The sequence below is a fragment of the Eimeria acervulina genome, genomic scaffold (assembly GCF_000499425.1).
Source record: "Eimeria acervulina Houghton genomic scaffold, Eah_scaff290, whole genome shotgun sequence".
NCBI classification, from domain to species: Eukaryota; Apicomplexa; class Conoidasida; order Eucoccidiorida; family Eimeriidae; genus Eimeria; species Eimeria acervulina.
The window spans coordinates 1-22,384 of NW_013547900.1; the positions used below are offsets into that span (position 1 = coordinate 1).

At 50.1% G+C, this 22,384-nt stretch overlaps 3 protein-coding genes across 3 annotated transcripts; 2 read left to right on the forward strand and 1 right to left on the reverse strand.

The window, feature by feature from the left end:
- Positions 1–663: 663 nt before the first annotated feature.
- Positions 664–9,364, reverse strand: EAH_00031020 (hypothetical protein, conserved; the record flags this gene model as incomplete). The annotated part of the gene is made up of 13 exons (XM_013392424.1): positions 664–1,694; positions 1,927–2,847; positions 2,999–3,042; positions 3,584–3,805; positions 4,353–5,567; positions 5,848–6,072; positions 6,720–6,782; positions 7,241–7,380; positions 7,635–7,745; positions 7,843–7,915; positions 8,114–8,232; positions 8,525–8,697; positions 8,794–9,364. The coding sequence occupies 13 exons, from the start codon at positions 9,362–9,364 to the stop codon at positions 664–666; spliced, it is 4,908 nt and encodes a 1,635-aa protein (XP_013247878.1).
- Positions 9,365–10,684: 1,320 nt separating this feature from the next.
- On the forward strand, positions 10,685–15,662 carry EAH_00031030 (hydrolase, TatD family domain-containing protein, putative; the record flags this gene model as incomplete). The annotated part of the gene is made up of 11 exons (XM_013392425.1): positions 10,685–10,708; positions 11,682–12,907; positions 13,139–13,239; positions 13,546–13,882; positions 14,006–14,091; positions 14,297–14,407; positions 14,610–14,693; positions 14,896–14,957; positions 15,060–15,142; positions 15,394–15,459; positions 15,611–15,662. The coding sequence occupies 11 exons, from the start codon at positions 10,685–10,687 to the stop codon at positions 15,660–15,662; spliced, it is 2,232 nt and encodes a 743-aa protein (XP_013247879.1).
- Positions 15,663–17,623: 1,961 nt separating this feature from the next.
- On the forward strand, positions 17,624–20,542 carry EAH_00031040 (hypothetical protein, conserved; the record flags this gene model as incomplete). Its single annotated transcript, XM_013392426.1, has 1 exon — positions 17,624–20,542. The coding sequence occupies one exon, from the start codon at positions 17,624–17,626 to the stop codon at positions 20,540–20,542; it is 2,919 nt and encodes a 972-aa protein (XP_013247880.1).
- Positions 20,543–22,384: the final 1,842 nt, after the last annotated feature.

The following is a 22,384-nucleotide window of genomic DNA, read 5'->3' on the forward strand; positions in this document are numbered from 1 at the left end:
TATAATATATATAATATATAATATATATAATATATAATATATATTATATAATTTAGTTGTGGATGTTTGAGTGTACTTTTAAATTGTTTTTGAGTTTTGTTTGACCTTGAGCAGATTTAGATCAGAAAGTAAATAAAAATATTAAATAAATAAATAAATATATTTTTAGGTTTTGTTTGTTTAATAGCAGTAGTAATAAGCATATTAAAGCTATTTAAATATTTATTTTACGGTTTGTCTGCCTTGTAGATTTCTTCAGCTGTCTTTAATTATATTTTTATATCTTTAATTATATTTAATTGCCTTGGGTACATTTATAGAGGGTTTGACTCTTATAGGCTGCAGCCGGGCCTACGCTCACACCCTAGGGTTTAGGGTTTAGGGTTTAGGGTTTAGGGTTTAGGGTTTAGGGTTTGAGGTTTAAGGATAGGGGTTAGGTTTCACTTTCGTAATCTCGTTGCTTGGACTCTGCTGCTGCTGCTACTACTGCTGCTGTTGCTGCTGCTGCTGCTGCTGCTGCTGCTGAGAGGCGTCAGTTGATACGGCAACAGCAGCCGCAGATATTTCTAAACGTGTCTATGCATGCAGCAGTAGCAGCAGCAGCAACAGCAACAGCAGCAGCAGCAGCAGCAAAAGGGTATCATTATTTGTTGCAGGAAATGTCTAAGCCAGCTGCGTCCTTTCATCAGCAGCAGCAGCAGCTGCCGCTGCTGCTTCAAGTACGGGTGCTGCAGCAGCCAAGGCCTCTGCAACAGCAGCTGCTGGTCCTGCTGCTGCAGCAGAGAGCGCAGCAGCAGCAGCAACTGCTGCTGCTGCGTCCTCATTGCTGTTGCTTCTGTGTGCTGCCTGCAGCACTTCGTACGCACACCTGCAAACTGGGGGTCCGCTGCAGGTGCTGCTGTTGCTGCGAATTCGCTGCTGCTGCTGCTGCTGCTGTGATGATGTTTGTCTCCTCGTCGCGCTGCTGCACATAACGCAGCTGCTGCTGCTGCTTCTGCGACAGGGAATCATCTGCTGCTGCTGCTTCGCTCGGGTGCGTTCGTGCTGCTCCAGGGCTTTGTAAGCATCTGCTGCTGCTGCTGCTGCTGCTGCTGCTTCTGCTGCTGCTGCTGCTGCATGTGAAAGCTCCTCGCGGGGTGCCGAATAGAAGGTTGGCTGCTTGCTGCTGCTGCGCGCTGCTGCAGCAGCAGCGATGATCTCTTGTAGGGTCTTCCCTCTGCAGCAGAATCTTATTTGCTGCTGCTGCTGCTGCTGCTGCTGCTGCCTCTGCTTCACATCCGTTTGAAACCTGACCGTAGGCCCTGCAGTATTTGCTGCTGCTGCCACCGTCGGTGCTGTTGCATCTGTAGTTGCTGCAGCACGTCTTCCTGCTGCTGCTGCAGCAGCAGCAGCAGCAGCAGCACGAGCAATGCCTGTCCCTTTAATAAAAGCAGTACTCGGCAGCTGCTGGAAGTATGCATTAGCGGGGTCGCTCCGTGGTGAGACCCTGGGAGAGGCAGCAGCAGCAGCAGCAACAGCAGCAGCAGCAGCAGCAGCTGCAGCAGCAGCAGATGGCCCTCCCTCTGGGGGCGAGTCCGTGGGCCCTCTGCTGTCTCCTCCAAGGCTGCTGCTGCTGCTGTTGGTGCTGCTGCTGCTGCTGCTATGCAAAGAGATGCGGCGACGCAGCAGCAGAGCTGCAGCAGGGCGACCTGCTGCTGCAGGTAGAAAAACAAAACAGCAGCAGCATGAGGCAGTGCAGCAGCAGGTGATGAGGATGCAGCAGCAGCAGCACCAGCAGCAGCAAACAATGCAGCATCGGGCAAAGCAACGGCAGCAACAGCAGCAACAACAGGAGCAGCGATAGCACCAGATGAATCGCACAAGCAACAAATGCAGCAACATCAGCAGCAACAGCAGCAACAGCAGCAGCAGCAGCAGCAGCAGCACCTGCTGAATACATGAGGTGCAGCGCGTCTAGACGCTCTCGCCGTGTAGATGTTCTACGTGTCGTTGTTGCTGCTTCGGCTGCTGCTGCTTCTGCTTCAGCTGTTGTTGTTGCTGCTGCTGTTGTTGTTGCTGCTGCTGCTGCTGTTGCTGCTGCTGTTGTTGTTGCTGCTGCTGCAGATGCATCAGTTCTTGCCGGATGGCCCTGCTGCTGCTGTTGCGGCTTCCGCAGTTGCTGCTGTTGCTGCTGCTGTTGCTGCTGCTGCTCCTTCAGCTGCCGTTGCTGCTGTTGCCCTTGCTGTTGCTGCTCTTGTTGCTGCTGCTCCTGCTCCTGCTGCTGCTGCTCCTGATGCTCCTGCTGAGCCCTGACCTTATCTTCTTTGCGTCTCCTCCCGCTGCGTTGTGCGGAGCCGCTGCTGCTGCTGCTGTTGCGTCTTGCTTGCTGCTGCTGCTGCTGCTGCTGCTGCGGCTGGAATGGCCGCCACAGCTGAGTGTACAGCTCCGGCTGCTGCTGATTGAAGCAGTCGAAGTCATGCTGCTGCTGCTGCTCCTGCTGCTGCTGCTGCTGTTGCTGCAGAGCCTCCTTGTTAGAAGCTCCCGCTGGGGCAATGTGCGGCGTTGCTGCTGCTGTTGCTGTTGCTGCTGTTGCTGCTGCCGCTGTTTCTTTTGCTGCGGCTGCTGCAGATGTCGCAGCAGTAGCCCTTGCTGCTGCTGCTGCTGGTGGCTTGCGAATTACTGCTGCTGCTGCTGTTGCTGTTGTTGCTGTTGCTGCTGCTGATGTTGCCGATGTTGCTGCTGGTGCTGCTGGTGCTGCTGCTGCCGCTGCTGGTGCTGCTGCTGCTGGTGCTGCTGCTGCTGTTGCTGCTGCTGCTCTGCCTTGGGGCTCTCTTTCAGGGCGAGGGCCAGTTAGCGACCGATTAATTGCTGCAGCGAAAACCCTAAACCCTAAACCTTAAACCCTAAACCCTAATCCCTAAACCCTAAGCAGCAAATCATTAACCCTAAACCCTGCATCATTCTAAATCACTTAAACCCTAAACCCTAAACCCTAAACCCTAAACTACAGCTGCCTTACCAGCTCTATCCTGAAAGCTTCGGTCCCTGGGGGGAGAACTCGAGCTGCACATCACCGCAACCCTAAACCCTAAACCCTAAACCCTAAACCCTATGCCCTAAAACCCTAAACCCTCAAACCCGAAACCCTAAACCCTAAAACCCTTTACTCGCTAAACCCTAGACGCTAAACCCTAAATTCATGGCCCTAAAACCCTAAACCCTAGACCCTAAACCCTAAACCCTAAACCCTAAACCCTAAACCCTGGGCGTACGGCATGTTGTTGAAAAGAGCCGTTCTCTTTCGGAAGCCAATCCACCTCGAAGTAGCGGGGCTGTTTTGAGCCAATTCGCAGGCTGCAGCGCATGCAACGGGGTTTAGGGTTTAGGGTTTAGGGTTTAGAGGCGCGAAACTTAAGGGTTTAGGGTTTAGGGTTTTGGCTCCTTAGCCCCTCCTGGTGAGGGGCTAAGGAGCCAACACTGGGGCTGAGAGTTTCCGAGAAAAGGCCTACGATTTAGGGTTTAGGGTTTAGGGTTTAGGGTTCAGGAATTAGGGTTTAGGGTTTAGGGTTTAGGGTTTGGGGTGAAAGGTGTGGGTTTAATGCACGGACTGAGTTGCTGTTGGATGGCTGCTTCTTCTGGTGTTGCTGGCTTTGTTGCTGCTGCTGTTGCTGCTGTTCCTGCTGCTGCTGCTGCTGGCGGTGCTGCAGTGTGCAGCAGCAGCTGCTGCAGCTGCTGCTGATTCTGCTGCTGAAATATAGGGTGCTTGAGGCCCCTAGAGAGATAAGACCACGGCGAGAACCTAACGGGGGTCCACTTAGGCTCGGCGCTGCATTCAAACCCTAAACCCTAAACCCTAAACCCTAAACCCGTGTCTCCAAGCCAAGCCCCAGGCATCATCTTCGCATGCTATACTGAAGGGATCAAGGGCTGGAAAGCCCTCAAAACGAGAAAACCCTAAACCCTAAACCCTAAACCCTAAACCCTCAGCAATAGAGCTCCCAAGCCTTTATGTCGGTGTGCTAGGGTTGATGCTGCTGATACAAGGGATTAGGGTTTAGGGTTTAGGGTTTGGGGGGTACGCCGCACTGCTGCGGGGGTTTTAAGGGTTTTCGTCTCTCTCCATTGGATATTGGATCCGGTATCTGTTGCCTCTCGTTCCTGTTGATGCACAAACCCTAAACCCTAAACCCTAAACCCTAAACCCTCATTGATGGGCACTTCTTGAGGCCTGTGATTGTTGTTGGATTAGGGTTTAGGGTTTAGGGTTTATCTGACTGCGATTTCGGGAGCGGCTGAAACGGCAGGCTTAGAGCATATACAACCAAACCTAAGGTTTAGGGTTTAGGGTTTAGGGTTTAGGGTTTAGGGTTTACCTGAGTAGGAAGTGTCTGACGGCGTCGTTGAGTTCGTCTGCCCCCGAACCCTCCCACAAATTTCTGAGTTTTTGTCTGTCACCCACCGCACTAAGACATCTGCGAGGGCTTTCATTTGCTGCTGCTGCTTCTGCTGCTGCTGCTGCTGCTGCTGGTGTTGCTGCTGCTGCTCCTGCTGCTGATGCTGATGCTGCTGCTGCTGATGCGGTGGTTCTTACAGGCCCTGCGGCTGGTCTTTCCGAGGCTTCTGCTGCTGCTGCTGCCCCCGCTGCAGCAGCAGCAACAGCTGGAGCAGCAGCAGCAGCAGGAGTGTTTGCTGCATGTGCGCGCTGCGAAGACGCTCTTTGCGCTGCCGACGCCCCCGCTGCTGCTGCTGCTGCTGCTGCAGCAGCAGCAGCAGCAGCAGCAGCAGCAGCAGCAGGGATTCTCCTCGGGGAAGCAGCAGCTTTCTCTCCTAAGAAAACCTTTACCCTGCTTCTGTCTACAAATCTAACAGTTGTGCGCAGCCTAGCAACGGTGCCGCGCTTATAAAGGCGTCTCTCTAGCTGCAGCAGCTGCTGCTCGCTCTGAGCAGCAGCAGCAAATGCATCAATTGCTGCTGCGTGCTGCTGCATCGCAGCAGCAGCGCGACGGTCAACAGCAGACGTCTCTGCTGCTGACTCCGCAGCAGCAATTGCTGCTTCGAGGGCTTCAACATCAAGGCCCCCTCCAGCAGAAGCAGCACCAGCAGCCGCAGCAGCCGCAGCAGCAGCAGCCGCAGCAGCAGCACCTCCACCACCACCAGTAGCAGCTGTTGCTGCTGCTGCAGCCACAGCTGCTGCTGCTGTTGCTGCTGTTGTTGCTGCTGCTGCATCCGATGAACAGCACAAACAGGGGGGAGGCTCTCTCGCTAAGTATCGCAAGAAAGCAGCACCAACACTGGGTAGCTCGGAAGGAGCTGCTGCTGCTGCTGCAGCTGCTGCTGCAGCAGCAGCAGGACCCGATTGGCTGTAGCCTCCGCCAGGGCCCCTGCTGCCGCTGCTGCTGCTGCGAACCCCTTCAGCTTCTGCTGCGGCTGTTGCTGCTGTTGCTGCAGGGCTTCTAGAGAGTTGAAGGTGATGAACGCTGCCTCCTGCTTCAGTGCCTGCTGCTGCTGCTGCTTCTCCTGCTTCTTGCGGCACCTGCCGAGACGCCTTAAACGTTTCAGCAGCACTACCGCTACCTCTCTCCTTGCAACTGAACAGCAGCAGCAGCAGCAGCAGCAGCAGCAGCAGCAGTTGGTGTTGCAGAAGGTGGGCATTGCCTTCACAAAAGTGACCCGAGCAGCAGCAGCAGCACCAGCAGCAACAGCAGCATCAGCAGCAGCAACACCAGCAGCAGAAGCTGCACCATCAACAGAAGCAACAGCTATCAGCAGAAGTGGCAGCAGCAGCAGCAGCAGCGACAACAACAACAACAACAGCAGCAGCAGCAGCAGCAGCAGCAGCAGCAGCAGCATTTCAAGTGTTGCTCGTACCCCACCCAAAGGAGCTGGGCCCTGGCGAGTTGTCTTCTCTCATAGGCACGCAGCTGCTGCTGCTGCTGCAGCTGCTGCTGCTGCTTCTCTGTTATTAAGAGACTCGTAAATGAATGACTTCTATAAGTAAAGGGTAGCTGCAGCAGCAGCCTCCTGCAGCGCCGCTGCAGCTGTCGCTCTGCTGCAGCTGCTTCCCTTAAAGAACGAGGAGATGATGCAGTGCTCCTGCAAACCACAAACCCTAAACCCTAAACCCTAAACCCTAAACCCTAATTGTGAGACGCTACACGCCAAGCTCTAAACCCTAAACCCTAAACCCTAAATTTTAAACCCTCTCTCTTGCGCTGCACAGGCGAAGGCGAACAGGAGGCGCCAGCGTTCTCTCACTACCTTTAGGATTTAGGGTTTAGGGTTTAGGGTTTAGGGTTTAGGGTTTGCCTGATTCGTTTGATAGCTGCCAGTTGCTGCGCTGCAGCTGTCAGCATTTGCTGCTCGTCTCTGCTGTTGAGGAGTCGCTGCTGCTGCCACTGCTGCAGCAGCAACGCTGTACGATGCAGCACTTGCTGCAGCCTCTTGCGGCGCTGCAGCTCCAGCAGCACCTTCTGCACAAACCACACGCAAGGGTTTAGGGTTTAGGGTTTAGCGTCTAGGGTTTAGGGTTTAGGGTGTAAGGTTTAGGGTTTAGAGTCTAGGGTTTAGGGTTTAGGGTTTAGGGTCTAGGGTCTACTGTTCAGGGTTTAGGGTTTAGAGCTTCCGGTTTAGGGTTTAGGGTTTAGGGTTTAGGGTTTTGCCTTCCACTTGTTTCGGACGAGAGCGCTTCTAAAAGCCTTTTGCAGGAGCAGCACAGCAGCAAACAGACGAGACAAAGATACACCGGGAAGCGGTAGAAGATCTGCTGCTGCTGCTGCAGCAGAAATCTTGTTCTGACCGCAGCGCTGGCAGCAAAACACCGGCACCCCCAGCTGATGCTGCTGCTGCTGCTGCTGCTGCTCCTGCTGCTCCTGTTGCTGCTCCTGTTGCTGTTTAGGGCTGAAGTCAGGGGTTTGAGTCTCCCTTGATGTTGCTGCTGCCTTTGTTTCTGCAGCAGCTGCTGCTGCTACACCTTCTGTTGTTGTTGTTGCTGCTGCTGCTGCTCTTTTGGGCGGCAGCAGCAGCTTCGTCCGCACATACTCCAGAAACTCCCTGCAGGAAAAGCCTTATCTAGGGTTTAGGGTTTAGGGTTTAGGGTTTAGGGTTTAGGGTTTAGGGTTTAGGTGAAGGAGGGCTTTAAAAGGCCCCTTGGCTGTCGCTTCGGCCTGAACGCAGTCTCGAGGGTTTGATGTTGGGTAAAGTATTTAGGGTTTAGGGTTTAGGGCTTATGACTAGGGTTTAGGGTTTAGGGTTTAGAAGAGACCGTCGCTGCTGCATGCCTCTGATCTTGCGCTGCAGGTCTGTTGCTGCTGCAGCAAAGCTGCTGACAGCAGCAGCAGCAGCAGCAGCAACACTACGCTCCCGCCTGAGAGCACAGCGGGTTGCGTAGCCTCTCCAGGCTGCCTGCATACAAACCCTAAACCCTAAACCCTAAACCCTCTTGCTCTAGCAGCCCTTCAAAAGCCTTCTCAAACTCTTGCAATCAAACCCTAAACCCTAGTTCAAGAGCGCTCAGCTACTGCATTGCTGCACAGTGTAATTTAGGGTTTAGGGTTTAGGGTTTAGGGTTTAGGGCTTGCCTGGATTTTCGTGGCTGCTATCTTCGCAAGCCTTCGTCTTTGTGTGCTTGGCGTCAGAGAGACCTCCAGCACTTTCACTGCAACAACCTCAACATTAGGAATGATGCTGCTGCTGCTGCTGCTGCTGCTGTTGCTGCTGCTGCTGCTGCTGTCGTCGTTTTCGTCGTTGCTGCTGCTGCAGATTTCGTTCTGCTCAAAAAGAGCGCAGGAGACCCGCAAGAGGTGTTTAGGAGGGTTTAGGGCGTAGGGTTTAGGGTTTAGGGTTTAGGGTTTAGGGTCTGCGGACTTGAGAAGGATCGGTGGCCCCTGACTTCGTTGTGCAGATGACTTCGTAGGCAATCACCTTGTCATGCACTCCCCTGAACGCCTCTAAACCCTAAACCCTAAACCCTAAACCCTAAACCCTAAACCCTCGGCCTCAGGACTCCGACCGTCAGGTCTTCCCCACCAAGTGTGAAGGTTGAGGAAGCAGCCGCCACTCTTGCATTTAACAAAGAGTGAGGGTTTAGGGTTTAGGGTTTAGGGTTTAGGGTTTAGGGTTTGCAGCCTACGCAGACTCATCCAGGAGCTGCTTCAGCAGCAGCATTGCTCTTTCCTTCTCATGTGTAATCGCTAGCAGCTGCTGCCGCTGCAGCAAACAGGCTTCTTCGTAAACGGATCGGGCTTGGGACACCACCTGCAGCAGCAGCAGCAGCAGCAGCAGCAACAGCAGCAGTAGCAGCAGCAGGTATTGATTAGGGTTTAGGGTTTTATGGTTTAGGGTTTACGGTTTGTTGGTTAGTGCTTAGTGTTTAGGGTTTACGAATTATTGTTTCGGGTTTTAGGGTTTAGGGTTTAGGGTTTAGGGCTTAAGGTTTAGGATTTATGGTTGGTACTGTAGGGTTTAGGGTTTAGGGTTTAGGGTTTAGGGTTTAGCTTGCCTCATGCTGATAAGTGAGGTGGCGGAGTTGTGTGTTTAATTCATCGACCCGGCGTTTGGCCTCCCGCAGACTTTGTGTCTGTTCTCCTTCTGCTGCTGCTGCTGCTGCTGTTTTTGCTGCTGCTGCTGCTGCTTCTGCTGCTGCTGCTGCTGGGTGGCTGCTGCCTCGAGTTGCTGCACGTTGCTGCACACCAGTGAACGGAGTTTCGCCTCCAAGCCGTCCTGAAGAGCCCAACTCTCGCACGAGGGTTTAGGGTTTAGGGATTAGGGTTTAGGGTTTAGGGTTTAGGGTTTAGGGTTTAGGGTTTAGGCGCTGACTTGGGGCCAAAGCAGGGGAGGGGCTGTCTGGCAGTTGGCGGCTGCCGCAGCTGCTGCGGTGGGCAACGAAAGGAATCCTGGCCTTCTTCTTAAGTGGCTGCTGCTGCTGCTGCTGCTGCTGCTGCTCCTGCTGCTGCTGCTTTTGCTGTTGCTGCGCATCGTGCAGCAGCTGCTTCTGAAAGTACTCGGGGAGAACTCTGTGATGCTCCTGCTGCAGCTGCTGCTGGTCCTGCTGCTGCTGGTGCTGCTGCTGCTGAGCCTCTGCAGCAGAAGCAGGAGCACTGGGTTTCTGTTTGCTGGGGGTAGCAGGCTGACTGTCGGGGGCCCCGAGGCCGCGATTGTGCTGCTGCTGCAGCAGCAACTGCTGCTGCTCTTGCTGTTGCTGGTGCTGCTGCTTCCCTTGCATGTGGCTGCAACATCCTGCTGCTGCTGCTGCTGCTGCTGCTGCTTCTGCTGCTGCTTGTTTCGACGCAATAGTGGAGAAGGTCACCTCGAGGCCCCTGCCGGGATCGATCGATCCCACTGGCCCCACGGCCTCCCGGGGCCCTGACCCCGCAGGTGGGGCCTTCATTTTGTTGTTACTAATTATAAAACCCTAAACCCTAAACCCTAAACCCTAGCGAACGCCAGAAGGCCAAACCCTAAACCCTCGCCGTCGCCGCCTTGCACTGGAGGCCGCAGCCCCGGCTTGAGGGTTTTTGTTTGAAGAGAGGTTTAGGGTTTAGAGATATTAATAAGGGTTTGTTGCAAATATATAATTTAGATAAATTAATTATTTTGAATAAAAGAATAAGGGAGAAGCAAAAGACAAAAAGATTGAGGTGTATATACACCACGTGCTCGCGGTCGAGCTGCGGTGTATACAGAAAAATTATTTTTAATGAATGAAATAAATGTAAATTTAAATGCAAATTTAAATATTAAATAATAATTAATTCAGCATTTAAATTAATAAATATTTTTCTAACGACAGCAGTAAATCGTGGTTTAGGGTTTGAGGCCTCCTCCGGTCTCGGGCTAACCCAGCCTTTGTCTCTGTTGGTGGGGTCTAGGGTTTAGGGTTTAGGGTTTAGGGTTTAGAGTTTGGGTTCTGGAGCTAAGAGGGTTCTGAGAGATAACGGCAAAGAGTTTTTGATTTAGGGTTTAGGGTTTAGAGGGTTTTGCTTGCTTATGGCTTAGGGTTTGGAGACCAGGGTTTAGAGGTAAGAGAGGTTTGAGGGTTTAGGGTTTAGGGTTTAATATCTAGGGTTTAGACCCAACTCTGCCCAGGATGAGGATTTGGGGCTTCGTGAATGTGAATAAGAGTTTGAGGTATTTCATTCAGAAGAGGGGTTTGGCTTCGCTGCTTATTTCTTAGGGTTTAGGGTTTAGGGTTTAGGGTTTATGGCTAAGGAGCAGCCGCCGGTGAAATCTGCATTTTGCGGGGCTGACAATACCCAGGCCCTAAACCATACGCCCTACACCCTAAACCCTAAACGCTATATCCTAAACCCTAAACCCTAAACCCTAAACCCTAGGGGTTTCTCGGATAATGAGATTCAGAGTCGAGGGTTTAAGGGTTTGCAGCGCTACACCCATCAAATATAAACCCTTCAAGCAATTAAAGGAGGTATAATAAGTGCTGCTTCCTTATTAGGGTTTAGGGTTTAGGGTTTAGGGTTTAGAGACCGAGTCAGCATCCGGGTTCAATCCAAGGTGCCCGAGAGGAATAACACTAAAACCCTAAACCCTAAACAAACCCTAAACCCTAAATAACCCCTAAGCCTTTAATAAGCGCTTAACAAGACAGGAGGGACCATAAGCCCTAAAAAAACCTAAACCCTAAACCCTAAACCCTAAACGCAAGTGGAAAGCGGCATATTGCTGCATCTGAAGAGAATTCGCAGCAATGATGGATGTCTTTGAAAGCTATAAGGTCTAGGGTTTAGGGTTTAGGGTTTAGAGTTTTACGGTTTAGGGTTTACGATGGCCCCTATAATGTGAGGCCTAAGAAGAGAAACCTGAAACCCTAAACCCTAAAACCCTAAACCCTAAACCCTAAACCCTAAAATAAACGTAGACCTTACTAAAAAGCCCTAAACCCTCGTTCCAAACCCTAAACCCTTCCTCCTAGATAACCCTACACCCTTGACAAAGCCTAAACCCTAAACCCTAAACCCTAAGCCCTAAACCTCAAACCCTATACTCTCGTCTAGTAATAAGCCCTCAAATCCACTTGTATAAACATCAAAGATATTAATTTGTTCATAGGAGGGCTAAAAAGAGAAACGGGCTGGGGCAGAAACAAACTACCCGTAAACCCTAAACCCTAAACCCTAAACCCTAGACACTAAACCCTAACTGGAAGGCCTAAGCAACCCTAGGTTGGGGATAGGCCCTAAACCCTAAACCCTAAGCACTAAACCCTAAACAATGAATTGCAAACCCCAGTTATCTAAACACCCTGTAGAACTGCTACTGCTACTAGCCAAACCCTAAACCCTAAACCCTAAACCCTAAACCCTTGAGTGCCTCGAGGCGGGAGCCACCAGCGTTTTAAAAGGTTTAATTATTTATTTTATTTTATTTATTTATTTTATTTTTAATTATAAATAAAGCAGATAAATAGAAGAAAAACTGCTGTCTTCAGGGTTAGCCGACGCGCAGCCGCAAAGACCTTTCTCTCCCCACGAGGGTTTAGGGTTTAGGGTTTAGGGTTTATGGCTAGGGGCTTTACCTAGATGAAACCCTCCAGTGATTCGGAAGCTTAGGTTTATAGACTTTAATTTAGGGTTTGCGGCTTAGGGTTTAGGGTTTAGGGCCGCGCATCGACCCCCCAGCTCCAGCAGCCCCATATAGCCCTAGTGCTTAGGGTTTAGGGTTTAGGGTTTAGGGTTTAGGGTTTTTAGAAGGTTGAGTGTGGCGCAGTTGGGTGCCTCTCTAGTGCTATAGCAGCACATACACTCGGCAGACAACTAGAAATAAGCAGCCGCAGCAGCAGCAGCAGCAGCAACACGAGCAGCAGCAGCCGCAGCAACAACAACAACGAAAGCAGGAACAGCCGGAGCAGCAGCAACAGCAACTGCAGCAGCAACAGCCGTGGCAGCAGCAACAACAACTGCAGCAGGAATAGTAACTGCGGAGGCAGCAGCAACTGCAGCAGCAGCAGCAGCAGCAGCAGCAGCAACTGCTGCAGCAGCAGCAGCAACTGCTGCAGCAGCAGCAGAAGGATGGTCCTTGCTGGCTTCATCTGCAGCAAGTCAAAGTTCTTCTCGCGGCGCCTGGTTTCTCTACTCGTTTGCTGCTGCTGCTGCTGCTGCTGCTGCACCTCCACAGCCACAGCCTCCCGCCTCTCCCTTCTGCCAGCAGCAGCAGCTGCAGCAGAGACAGCAGCAGTTAGTGCAGCAGCAAAAGCACCAGCAGCACGACCTGGATGGGGTTTTCTTGCTGCGGAAGGAGCGCATAGAAGATCCCCAGCAGCAGCAACAGCAACAGCAACTGCAGCAGCAGCAGCAGCAGCAGCAACAGCTTTGACAGCAGCGTCTTCTCTTCGGTCTCCACCGGCATTTTTGCTGCGAGGTTTAAATTCAGGGGTCTCGACCCCCCGAAGTCTGCTGCTGCTGCAGCAGCAACAGGTGCAGCAGCAGCAGCAGCAGCAACAGGTGCTGCATGCAAAGTGCTGCTTCGATTTAACTCTACCCGAAGACACCAGGAAACGGCGCAGCAGGAAGGGAGCCGCACGAAATCCGCTGAAGAGACTCCTAAAAATACCCAGAGGGGGTTGGAGACCCAGCAGCAGCAGCAGCAGCAGCAGCAGCAGCAAAGCCAGCGGCAGCAACAGGAGCAAGAGCAGCAGCAGCAGCAGCAGCAGCAACAGCAACAGCAGCAGCACGACGGCTCTCAATGCTCTAACACACCAAACTGAAGGCGTTGGTGAGGCAGCGGACCAAACAGCAGCAGCAGCAACAGCAGCAACAGCAGCAACAGCAGCAACACCAGCAGCAGCAGCAGCAGCAGCAGCAGCAGCAGCAAAAATGGAGAATTGGTCGTACGTTGACATTGGGGCGAACCTCTGCGACCCGATGTTTGAAGGAAAGTACTTCGACAAACAAAAACACCCCCCAGATATGCAAATGTAAACCCTAAACCCTAAACCCTAAACCCTGTATATATATATATATATATATATATATATATTATATACCCCAAACCCTAAACCCTGATGGAGGTCTCTTGAGAAAACTTTTTTGTGTGCTGTTTGCGTTCTTGGGCTCTCTGCGCGGCTTGGAAAGAGGGTTTAGGGTTTAGGGTTTAGGGGTTGAAGTTTAGGGTTTAGGGTTTAGGGTTTAGGGTTTGTTGCGTGTAGGGTTTTGGAGAGGGCTGCTGCAGCGAAAGTAGAAAAATTAATTCTAACTACGGGCGCATTCAATGAATTTAAGACAAACCTCCGCATTGCTGAGGCTTACGGTACTCTAAACCCTAAACCCTAAACCCTTAGCCGGCCCAGTCCACTGCCTAAACCCGAAACCCTAGGAAACGAACGCGCAGCTGACTGAGGCCTCAAATGCACAAACCCTAAACCCTAATACGGAAATATACCACACAAACAAACAAACTCGCGGGTGTAATACACCCACACAAAACCCTAAACCCTAAACCCTAAGCCACAAACCCTAGGCACTGCATCGACCTTGCGAATCCCTCAGCGCTTCTCCCCCCATGCCGAAGCAATTGATTAGGGTTTAGGGTTTAGGGTTTAGGGTTTGTGTGCAGACCCAGAGTGTAAACGCCTCTTCCTTACTTTGGGCGTCCACCCAACACGCTGCAATGAATTTGCTGCTGCTCCTGCTGCTGCAGCGAGCAGCAGCAGCAGCAGCAGCAGCAAAGATGAGTTTAATTCATTTGCAGCAAAAGTAGAGGGGGGCGGCCTACGGCTGGGGGATTACCCTGCTGTGTACGTACAGCACCTGTTCGAGCTGTACATGCTGCAGCAGCAGCAGCAGCAACAGCAGCAGCAGCAGCAGCAGCAGCGGCGGCGCGTTGTTGCAGTGGGAGAGATAGGGTTAGATTATGATCGACTCAGCTTCTGTGATGCAGACACCCAAAAAAAGTACGCAAACCCTAAACCCTAAACCCTCGTGATGCACGTAAGAAGCTCTCCTGTGTCGGCGTCGAAGGGTTAGGGTTTAGGGTTTAGGGTTTAGGGTTTGGGGTTGCTGTGGGGTGTGTTTAGGTGTTTTGAATTTCAATTGGCTTTAGGCCACGTGCTGCAGCTGCCTTTGTTCCTGCACATGCGGAACGCAGCAGCAGACTTTCTTGGTAAGCCCTAAACCCTAAACCCTAAACCCTAAACCCTTGTGTATAATGCAGGCAGCTCGAGGCCCTTTGGTTAGTTAGCTCGAGTAGTTTGCGAGGGTTTGCTTTTCGAGAGTCCACTTGGCAGGTCGAATGTTGAGGGTTTAGGGTTTAGGGTTTAGGGTGTACGGGGGTTTAGGGTTTAGGGTTTAGGGTTTAGGGTTTGCAGAAATCCTGCAACGCCGAGAAGGATTATGGAAGGGGAGAGGCGCAGTTGTGCATTCGTTTACGGGCTCTGCTGAAGAGGCTAAGCAGCTCTTGGACGCGGGGCTGTACATCGGTACAAACCCTAAACCCTAAACCCTAATCCTAAACCCTCCTACTCGCTTCCGCGTCGCTGTATCTATCTATTAGCAACAATTGTGGGGTTTTATGCTTGAGATTTACGGCCTCAGGTTTGGGATATGGGGTGTGCTAGGGCTTAGGGTCTGAGGTATAGGAAGATTTAGGGTTTAGGGTTTAGGGTTTAGGGTTTGGTTCAGGCATCAATGGCTGTTCACTGAAAACAAAAGAAAACCTCGAGGTCGTTCGCCAGTTACCCCTCTCCCGCATCCTATTGGAAACCGGTGCATAAACCCTAAACCCTAAACCCTAAACCCTAACCTCATAAACCCTAAACCCTAATGCCTCAACACGTTGTGCGCAAAGCCCCTGACGCACAGCTTCTAAATTTTGCCCAGGGCTGTGGGTTTCAGCGTGCAGACTTTAGGATTTAGGGTCTAGGGTTTTAGGGTTTAGGGTTTAGGGTTTAGGGTTTGGATGCCGCAGATGCTCCCTGGTGTGGAATGAGGCCAACGCATGCTGGTTTCGCCCTTTTGAATCAAGAGCAGGTATGGTTTTAGGGTTGGGGGTTTAGCGGTTAAAGCTAGGGTTTAGGGTTTAGGGTTTAGGATTTAGGGTTCAGGGTTTAGGGTTTAGGGTTTGTGCCTCAGAAGTCCGCTCTAGATGGTGTTAAGCCCGAGAAATGGGCGAGCAGCAGCCAAGTTAAGGGACGCAACGAACCTTGCAATATACGGTAGGCTAGGGTTTAGGGTTTAGGGTTTAGGGTTTAGGGTTTATATTTGAGGGTTTAGGGTTTGTGGTTGAGGGTTTAGGGTTTATGGTTTATGGTTTAGGGTTTAGGATTTAGGGTTTGGGTTTTACGTGTTTTTAGGGTTTAGCGCCTGCAGATGAGAGCGTGGGATGTGAGGGTTGAGTGCAGGTTTTATATGCAGTTAGGGTTTAGGGTTTAGGGTTTAGGGTTTAGGGTTTAGGGCTTGTACGCAGGGTTGTTGGGGAAGTTGTGCGTCAGCTGGTGGCTCCGGAGCTCTCAGAGAAGGATTTCTGTTCACAGTAAACCCTAAACCCTAAACCCTTTCTTCAGCATTCTGTTGTGCAAATAAACCCTAACCCTGTGTTGTTGCGTGCCTAGTGTCGCGATGGTCGTTTCAGACTAAGGGTTTAGGGTTTAGGGTTTAGGGTTTCATGGGTTTGTATTCTGCAGGATATACAAGAACACCTTGTCTGTCTTTCCACTCCTCGAAGAGGAGCATTGACCAAGCAGAACCCTAAAGAAAACAAAACCCTAAACCCTAAACCCTAGTTGGCTAGGGTTGTATGTAGCTTGCTTCTAAGCCGCGTGAGCCGTTCGTATAGCTGAATCACAGCCCTAGGGTTTAAGGGTGTAGGGTTTAGGGTGTAGGGTGCTTTGTAGACGCTGTAGACCCCGAGCTGCAACGAGACACTTCAAGAGCGTCTGCAGTGTTTGCAGCATGTGGCTGCATTTTTAAATAAAGGGTTTCAAGGGGTTTATAACCCTAAACCCTAAACCCTAAATAGCCGACTTTGTAAGACAGCCTCCGTCCATTGCTTGCATACGATATATTACATATGTATATACATATACATAATACATATACATATACATATACATATACATATACATATACATATACATATACATATACATATACATATATATATATATATATTGGGCAGTCTCCGTGAGCCTACCCCCTCTTTTGGACTTAAAATGAATTTATTAACTCAAATATACCGAAAAGATGTACAAAGAAGTCAGGGAAAGAGGAGAAAGACAAAAAGACAGAGGCGGTGCGTGGCCTGAGCAAGGAGAAGAACGGCAGGAAAAGGGGGTTATTAGCTTTTTTGTACTTGTCTAAACCTTTAAAGTAAATGCAAATACAAAATAAACGCATTAAATAACTCAAATTTCCTTCTTTTCGTTCAATACACCAGCAGAGAAAGACAAACAGACAAGGCAGCTACAGCTCCCTGCCCCCGTACCTCTACTGCTACAACCCAGCTTCAGTGTCTGCAAGAAAAATGAAGAAAGAGGGTTTTTAAAGACATTTTTTGGATAATTATTGAATAAAAATAATTAATAAATGCATGAAAATACACTATTTGTAATTTTAAAGGCCTGCTTCCTCTCACGTTTCGGTATAGCGGAAGCCTTGCGCCCGCAGCGACGGGTAGAACAGAGGGGCGGTATGCCGGCTTTTTGTTGAATTTATTATTTTATTCACAATTTAAAAAGTAAATATTAGTGAAATTAACAAATTAGTTTTATTTCTTTGCATAAAGAGCCTTAATTTACGCCGTAGATGCTGAAGGAAACCTTAGGGGGGTCTCGAGATTATATATGGCTGGACCATTGCAAGTGCCGGTTGTTCTGCGAAAGCGTCTTCTTCTAGTGGAAAGCGGCAATAAAAGGTATTTTTTTATCATTAATATTAATATTTAGACTTTAATTTACATTTTCATTCATACGAATTCTTCTTTCCTCTCAATTTATACCCATATCGCCCGGGGTCTCGTCTCAGCGGTCATTCACGGTTTCAATACCCAGCACTGAATCTGCATGCATCTCAATCTTAAAATTTCTTTGCTTTTTTCTCTCTTCGTTTGTCTCTCTCACAGCTTCTCCCTTCTTTCACTCCTTCTGCGCTTCTCCAGCCTTGTGTGCGCGAGCTTCCCATACACCCGAGTTGAAGCAACCACTCTAAAGGGCAGCTTCTAGCAATCAAGCGAGAAGAGAGGCATCATATTTAAGAAGGGAAAGCAGTGATATGAAAGGAGGCCCATGTGGGGGGCGCAGGGAGGCCCCCCTGTTTATTAGTTTCGTCCTTTATAGAGCAGTAGCAGCAGTAGCAGCAGCAGCAGCCCAAGCAGCAGCAGCAGCAGCAGCAGTAGCAGCAGCAGCAGCAGCAGCAGCCCAAGCAGCAGCAGCAGCAGCAGCCCAAGCAGCAGCAGCAGCAGCAGCTGAACCCAGCACCGCTGGTTCAGAGTTACAACAAAAGTTTTTTTTTTCGGAAGGGAGGCACGAGGCCGAGGGATTTGGCACTCCTCTTTTTTTGCCCGTTTCTTCTTTTTCTTCTTTTTCTTTTTCTTTATATTTTTCTTCTTCTTCTGCAGTATATCTTCTCCGTCTTTTGTCTTTTTTGTTGTTTTCATCGCCGCAATGGCTTCGCACATGCGGGGGTCTTCACCCTTTCCGATGGCTGTCTGTGCGCTGCTATGTCCGTTAGAAGCTGCAGATGAGGCTGCATACAGCAGCAGCAGGCGCAGCAGCAGCAGCAGCGTGAGCGAAGCAGATTTGCTGCTTGAAATGGCAATTATAGAGGAAGGAGGAGGAAACGAAGACAGCGAAAAAGAAGCGTGGAGAGGTCGCCGGCTAACTGCAGCAGACTTTATTGGTGAGCACAGCGTTATTGCTGTTCGCCGAACTTTGTACAAATTCAAAGCGCAGCAGAGCAGCAACTTGTTTGAGCGTATAGAAACAGCAGGAGACAGCCTCTTCATGCCTTGCTTCAGCAGCAGCAGCAGCAGCAGCAGCAGCAGAGGAGAACAACAGCCTTATGAACAAGGCAGTAAGGGCTCCTATACATTCGGCTTGCTGCAGCCAGTTACTACCGACGCGCTGCTGCTGGGTGCAGCAGCGCTGCAGCCCTTAGAGGATTTCTTAGTGCTGCCGAAGCGTCCATCTGCTGCGCTGCAGCTGCTAACGGATTTGCTGCAGCTGCAGTGGGAAGAAGAGACCCAAAACGCCGCAGCAGCAGCAATAGCAGCAGCAGAAGCAGCAGAATCAGCAGCAGCAGCAGCAACGCTGAACACCCAACACAGCAGCGAAATGTACGAAGATTTCAAACCCACATATGCAGCAGACAACGCAGACGACCTGCAGCAGATGCAGCAGCAGCAGCAACTGCTGTTGCTATCTGGCGAACTGGATGCAGCAAATGCATGCACCGATGCTGACTTGGAGGGCAGCATCAGCGGAGAAGCAGCAGCAGCAGCAGAAGTAGAGCCAGTTGCCGCGGAAGAGTTGGGGTGTACGATGACAGCTGAAGAGGCCGAGGCAGCAGCAGCAGCAGCTGCTGCAGCTGCTGCTGCTGCTGCAGCTGCAGCAGCAGAATTGGAGGCTTCGTTAGCTGCAAAGCGAAAGCAGTTAGGCACAGCGTTGAGGGCTTATGCACAGCAGCAGCGGCGGCTCCGTTGGGGTGTACGTACACCTCTTGCGCAGCAGCATGCGCTGGTGCTGCGCCCTGCAGCAGCGGCACGTGCTGCTGTTGCCGTTCCTGCTGCTGTTGCTCCTGCTCCTGCTGCGCTGCTGCAGGGGCGTCTTCTGCATTTGGTAGAGGCTGTAGTGGGGTCGCTGGCTAACAGCAGCACGCAGCAGCAGAGCAGCAGCCTCGCAGCTGCTGCTGTTGCTGCAGCACTGCAGCAGCACAGCTACCTCGTTTCCAGCATTGGGGCTTTGGCTGCTGCATGCGCAGACTTGGAGTTGTGGCTCACCCGAAGCAAATCAGCAGCAGCAGCAGCAGCAGCAGCAGCAGCAACAGCAACAGCAGCAGCAGCAGCAGCACCTGCTGCTGCTGCTGCTCCTTACCCCCCTATTCAAGTCATGTGTTTAGCCATAGAAGATGCACCTCCCAGCAGCAGCACTCCTCCCCTGCCTCCGCTCGATCGCAGCAGCAGCAGCAGCAGCAGCAGCAGCAGCAGCAGACCGAAGAAGATCGAGGGCAAGCCAGCAAAGGCGGCGAAGAAAACCAAAGAGAGCATTAGCACCACCAGCAAGAGCAGCAAGAGCAGCAGCAGCAGCAGCAGTAGCAGCTTGGGGCTTCGGAGTGCAGCAAAAAAGAAAGACAAAGCAAAAGCCTCCTTACCTTCAGCTAAAAGCAGAGCGAAGGAGCAAACAAATACACAAAAACCAAATAAACAGGCGGCGAGCAGCAAAGACAGCAGAAAGGCGGAGCCTAAAAAGTTTGCAGCAGCTTCATTAAAAAAATCGCAGAAAATATCTACACCTAACACACGCAGCATACAGAGAAAGACGCCTCAGAAGGTATCAGCAGCACTAGCAGCACTAGAAATAGAAGCAGCAGCAGGAGAAGCAGCAACAACTGCAGCTGCAACAGCAGTTAAGGAGTCTGCAGCAGCAGCAGCGGCAGCAACAGCAGCCGCAGCAGAAGCAGCAGAAGCAGCAGCAGCAACAGCAACTGCAGCAGGGGAAGCAGCAGCTGAGATTATTCGTGACCGGTCTCCTTCTCTTTCTGTTGAAGGAAAAGAAGAAGGCGTTCTTAGAGAAAGCGGCAGCAGCCTGAGGTGTATAGACACCCCAACCCTCACTGCTGCACCACCGCAAGCAGCAACGAGCCCCACTGATATTGGAGAAGAAGGCGAGTGCTGTGGACCTGAAATGTTTGCTGCTGCTGCTGCTTTAGCTGCAGCAGCAGCAGCAGCTGGTGCTGCTGATGCTTATGCTGATGGTCCTGCTGCTGCAGCAGCAAGGGAGAAGGCAGAAGCAGAAGATGACGCATGCAGTCGAGGTGTACGTACACCCGAATCAATAAGCTCTATACTTCGTGCAGATTGTTTGTTTACCAATCAGAAAGAAACAGCAGCAACGAAGCAGATGGCTAGTGAAGCAAATATACAGACGCCCTACAGCCTCCCTTCTGCTCCGCATCAAATCAGCAGCAGCAGCAGCAGGAGCAGTAGCCTTATCGGCAGCAGCAGCACAAACAGCAGCACCACCAGTCTCATCAACAGCAGCAGCAGCAACAGCAGCAAGAGCAGCAGCAGCATCTGCTCTATGTTTGATGCGCTTGCTTCTCTGCCTTCTAAAGAATTTCGTCGCGCAGGAAGTTCTGGGTTGGGGGATTTGCTGCGGAGAGACTCAGGCAAGAGACAGGGGGCAGCAGCAGCAGCAACAGCAGCAGCAGCAGGTGCTGTTGCTGCTGCACCTGCTGCTCCGTCTCACGCAATCAACAGCAGCAAAAAGCCCCTAAGGGGACAGCCAGAGCGTCTCACCCGCAACAGGATGAAACAAACACTCAGCAGCAGCAGCAGCAGCAGCAGTGCCGGCCGTATGGGCGCAGTGCTGACGGGCCGCCGAGGCCGCGTAGCTTCCTGAGTAGCTGTTGCTGTTTGAGTTGAAGGCGACAGAAAACTTTGTGGGGTGTACAGGTGTATGTACACCTCAGGGTGTATGTACACCGCCTCATATGCGTTGTTATATACTAGACTCTCCTTTTCTTCAGGTTGGTGCAAATGCTTCGTTTATTTTTGTTTATGTCTGCATATATTATATTTGATTATATTTCTATTTCGTATATTTATGCATGCATTGGGCTGCTGTGTTGAGGGGTTGAGGCGTATGCGCAGCTAAGGGCTTGGGGTGTACGCACAGCTAGAAGAGCGAGATATACGTACATATTTAAAAGGTTTGAGGTGTATATACAGTAGAGGGTTTGAGGTGTATGTACAGTAGAGGGCTTGAAATGTATGTACAGCAGAGGGTTTGAGGTGTATGTACAGCAGAGCGTTTGAGGTGTATGTACAGCGCATGATAATCCAAAACAACTAAAGCAAAAGATAGTTGGGTAGAAAGAAGCAAAATAACAATAAACCCACGACAAGTTTAGCTCGGGGCCCCATGCTGCTGCTGCTGCTGCTGCCGCTGCTGCTGCTGCTGCTGCTTCTGTTGGTGCTGCTGAAGCATTTGCAAGATAATAAACGCAGCTTTTTCTTGCTGCAGCTGCTGGAAATACACCGCAGCTTCAGCCTCAGCTTAACCCATCCGCAGCAACTCCCAAGTATGCAAATACAAACAACACACCTCCTAACCGCACACACGAACAAACACACAGACACAACACGCAATATATACATGCATTCAAGTAGTTCGCCGTTGATTAGCTGTACATACACCGCAGGGCTTGCGGAAGGCGTAGACTTGCAGCCGGTCGCCCCACGGCACAGCTCGGCACCCAGCGGGGTGTACATACACCTCGAAGAGTGCATGCAAACGTGCATGCATGCATGCGTCGCTTCGCTGCAGTTGTGGGGTCATTATTGCAGCCGCGCAGCAACTCCAACAATCCTGAAGTAGCAGCGAGACGATGCCGCTGCTGCTGCTGGTGCTGCTGGTGTAACTGCTGTTGCTGTTGCTGCTGCTGATCTGCTGCTTCGCTGTTGAGGGGGGGGTGAATGTATTTGCATGCATCTGCATGCAGATGCTGCGGCAGTATGTTGTCTTAGGGCTTTAAACAGACAGATAATTAAGAGCCCTTGTCTAATTCACCTCCTCTAAGCCAATTAAAACTAAAATATTTTTAATTATTCTTCGAGTGCAGCTGGCAGCTGGATACACTCCGTACCAGCCTGATAGAGCGTATATATACGATATATAATATATATAATATAAATATATATAAATATATATAAAAATATATATACGTACACATATTATATATTACCATAGTATATATGTATATATTTACAATATATATAATATATATATCTTTCTAATACATATATTATATATGCTTATTGTATATATATGTATATATGTCGTAGGTATTAGATATATTATACATAATATATATACGATATTCTATATATAATCTAAACAATATATTATATATACAATATATATACCATATATTGTATAGTATATATACAGCATATTATATATATTAGACTACATATTATATATACATAATATATTATATATATATTATATATAATCAATATTATACATAATATATATAATATAACCATTTCATATTACATATACTATATATTATATATATTATATATATATTTTATATATCATATATAATATATATAATTTATAGATTGAGTAGGGGCTGCTAGCTGTTGTTTATTTTCTGTGGAGATAGTCTCCACTAAGCAGCAAAACAACAATAATAGAAAGCATATAATAATATATTATTATATTAATATACTAATA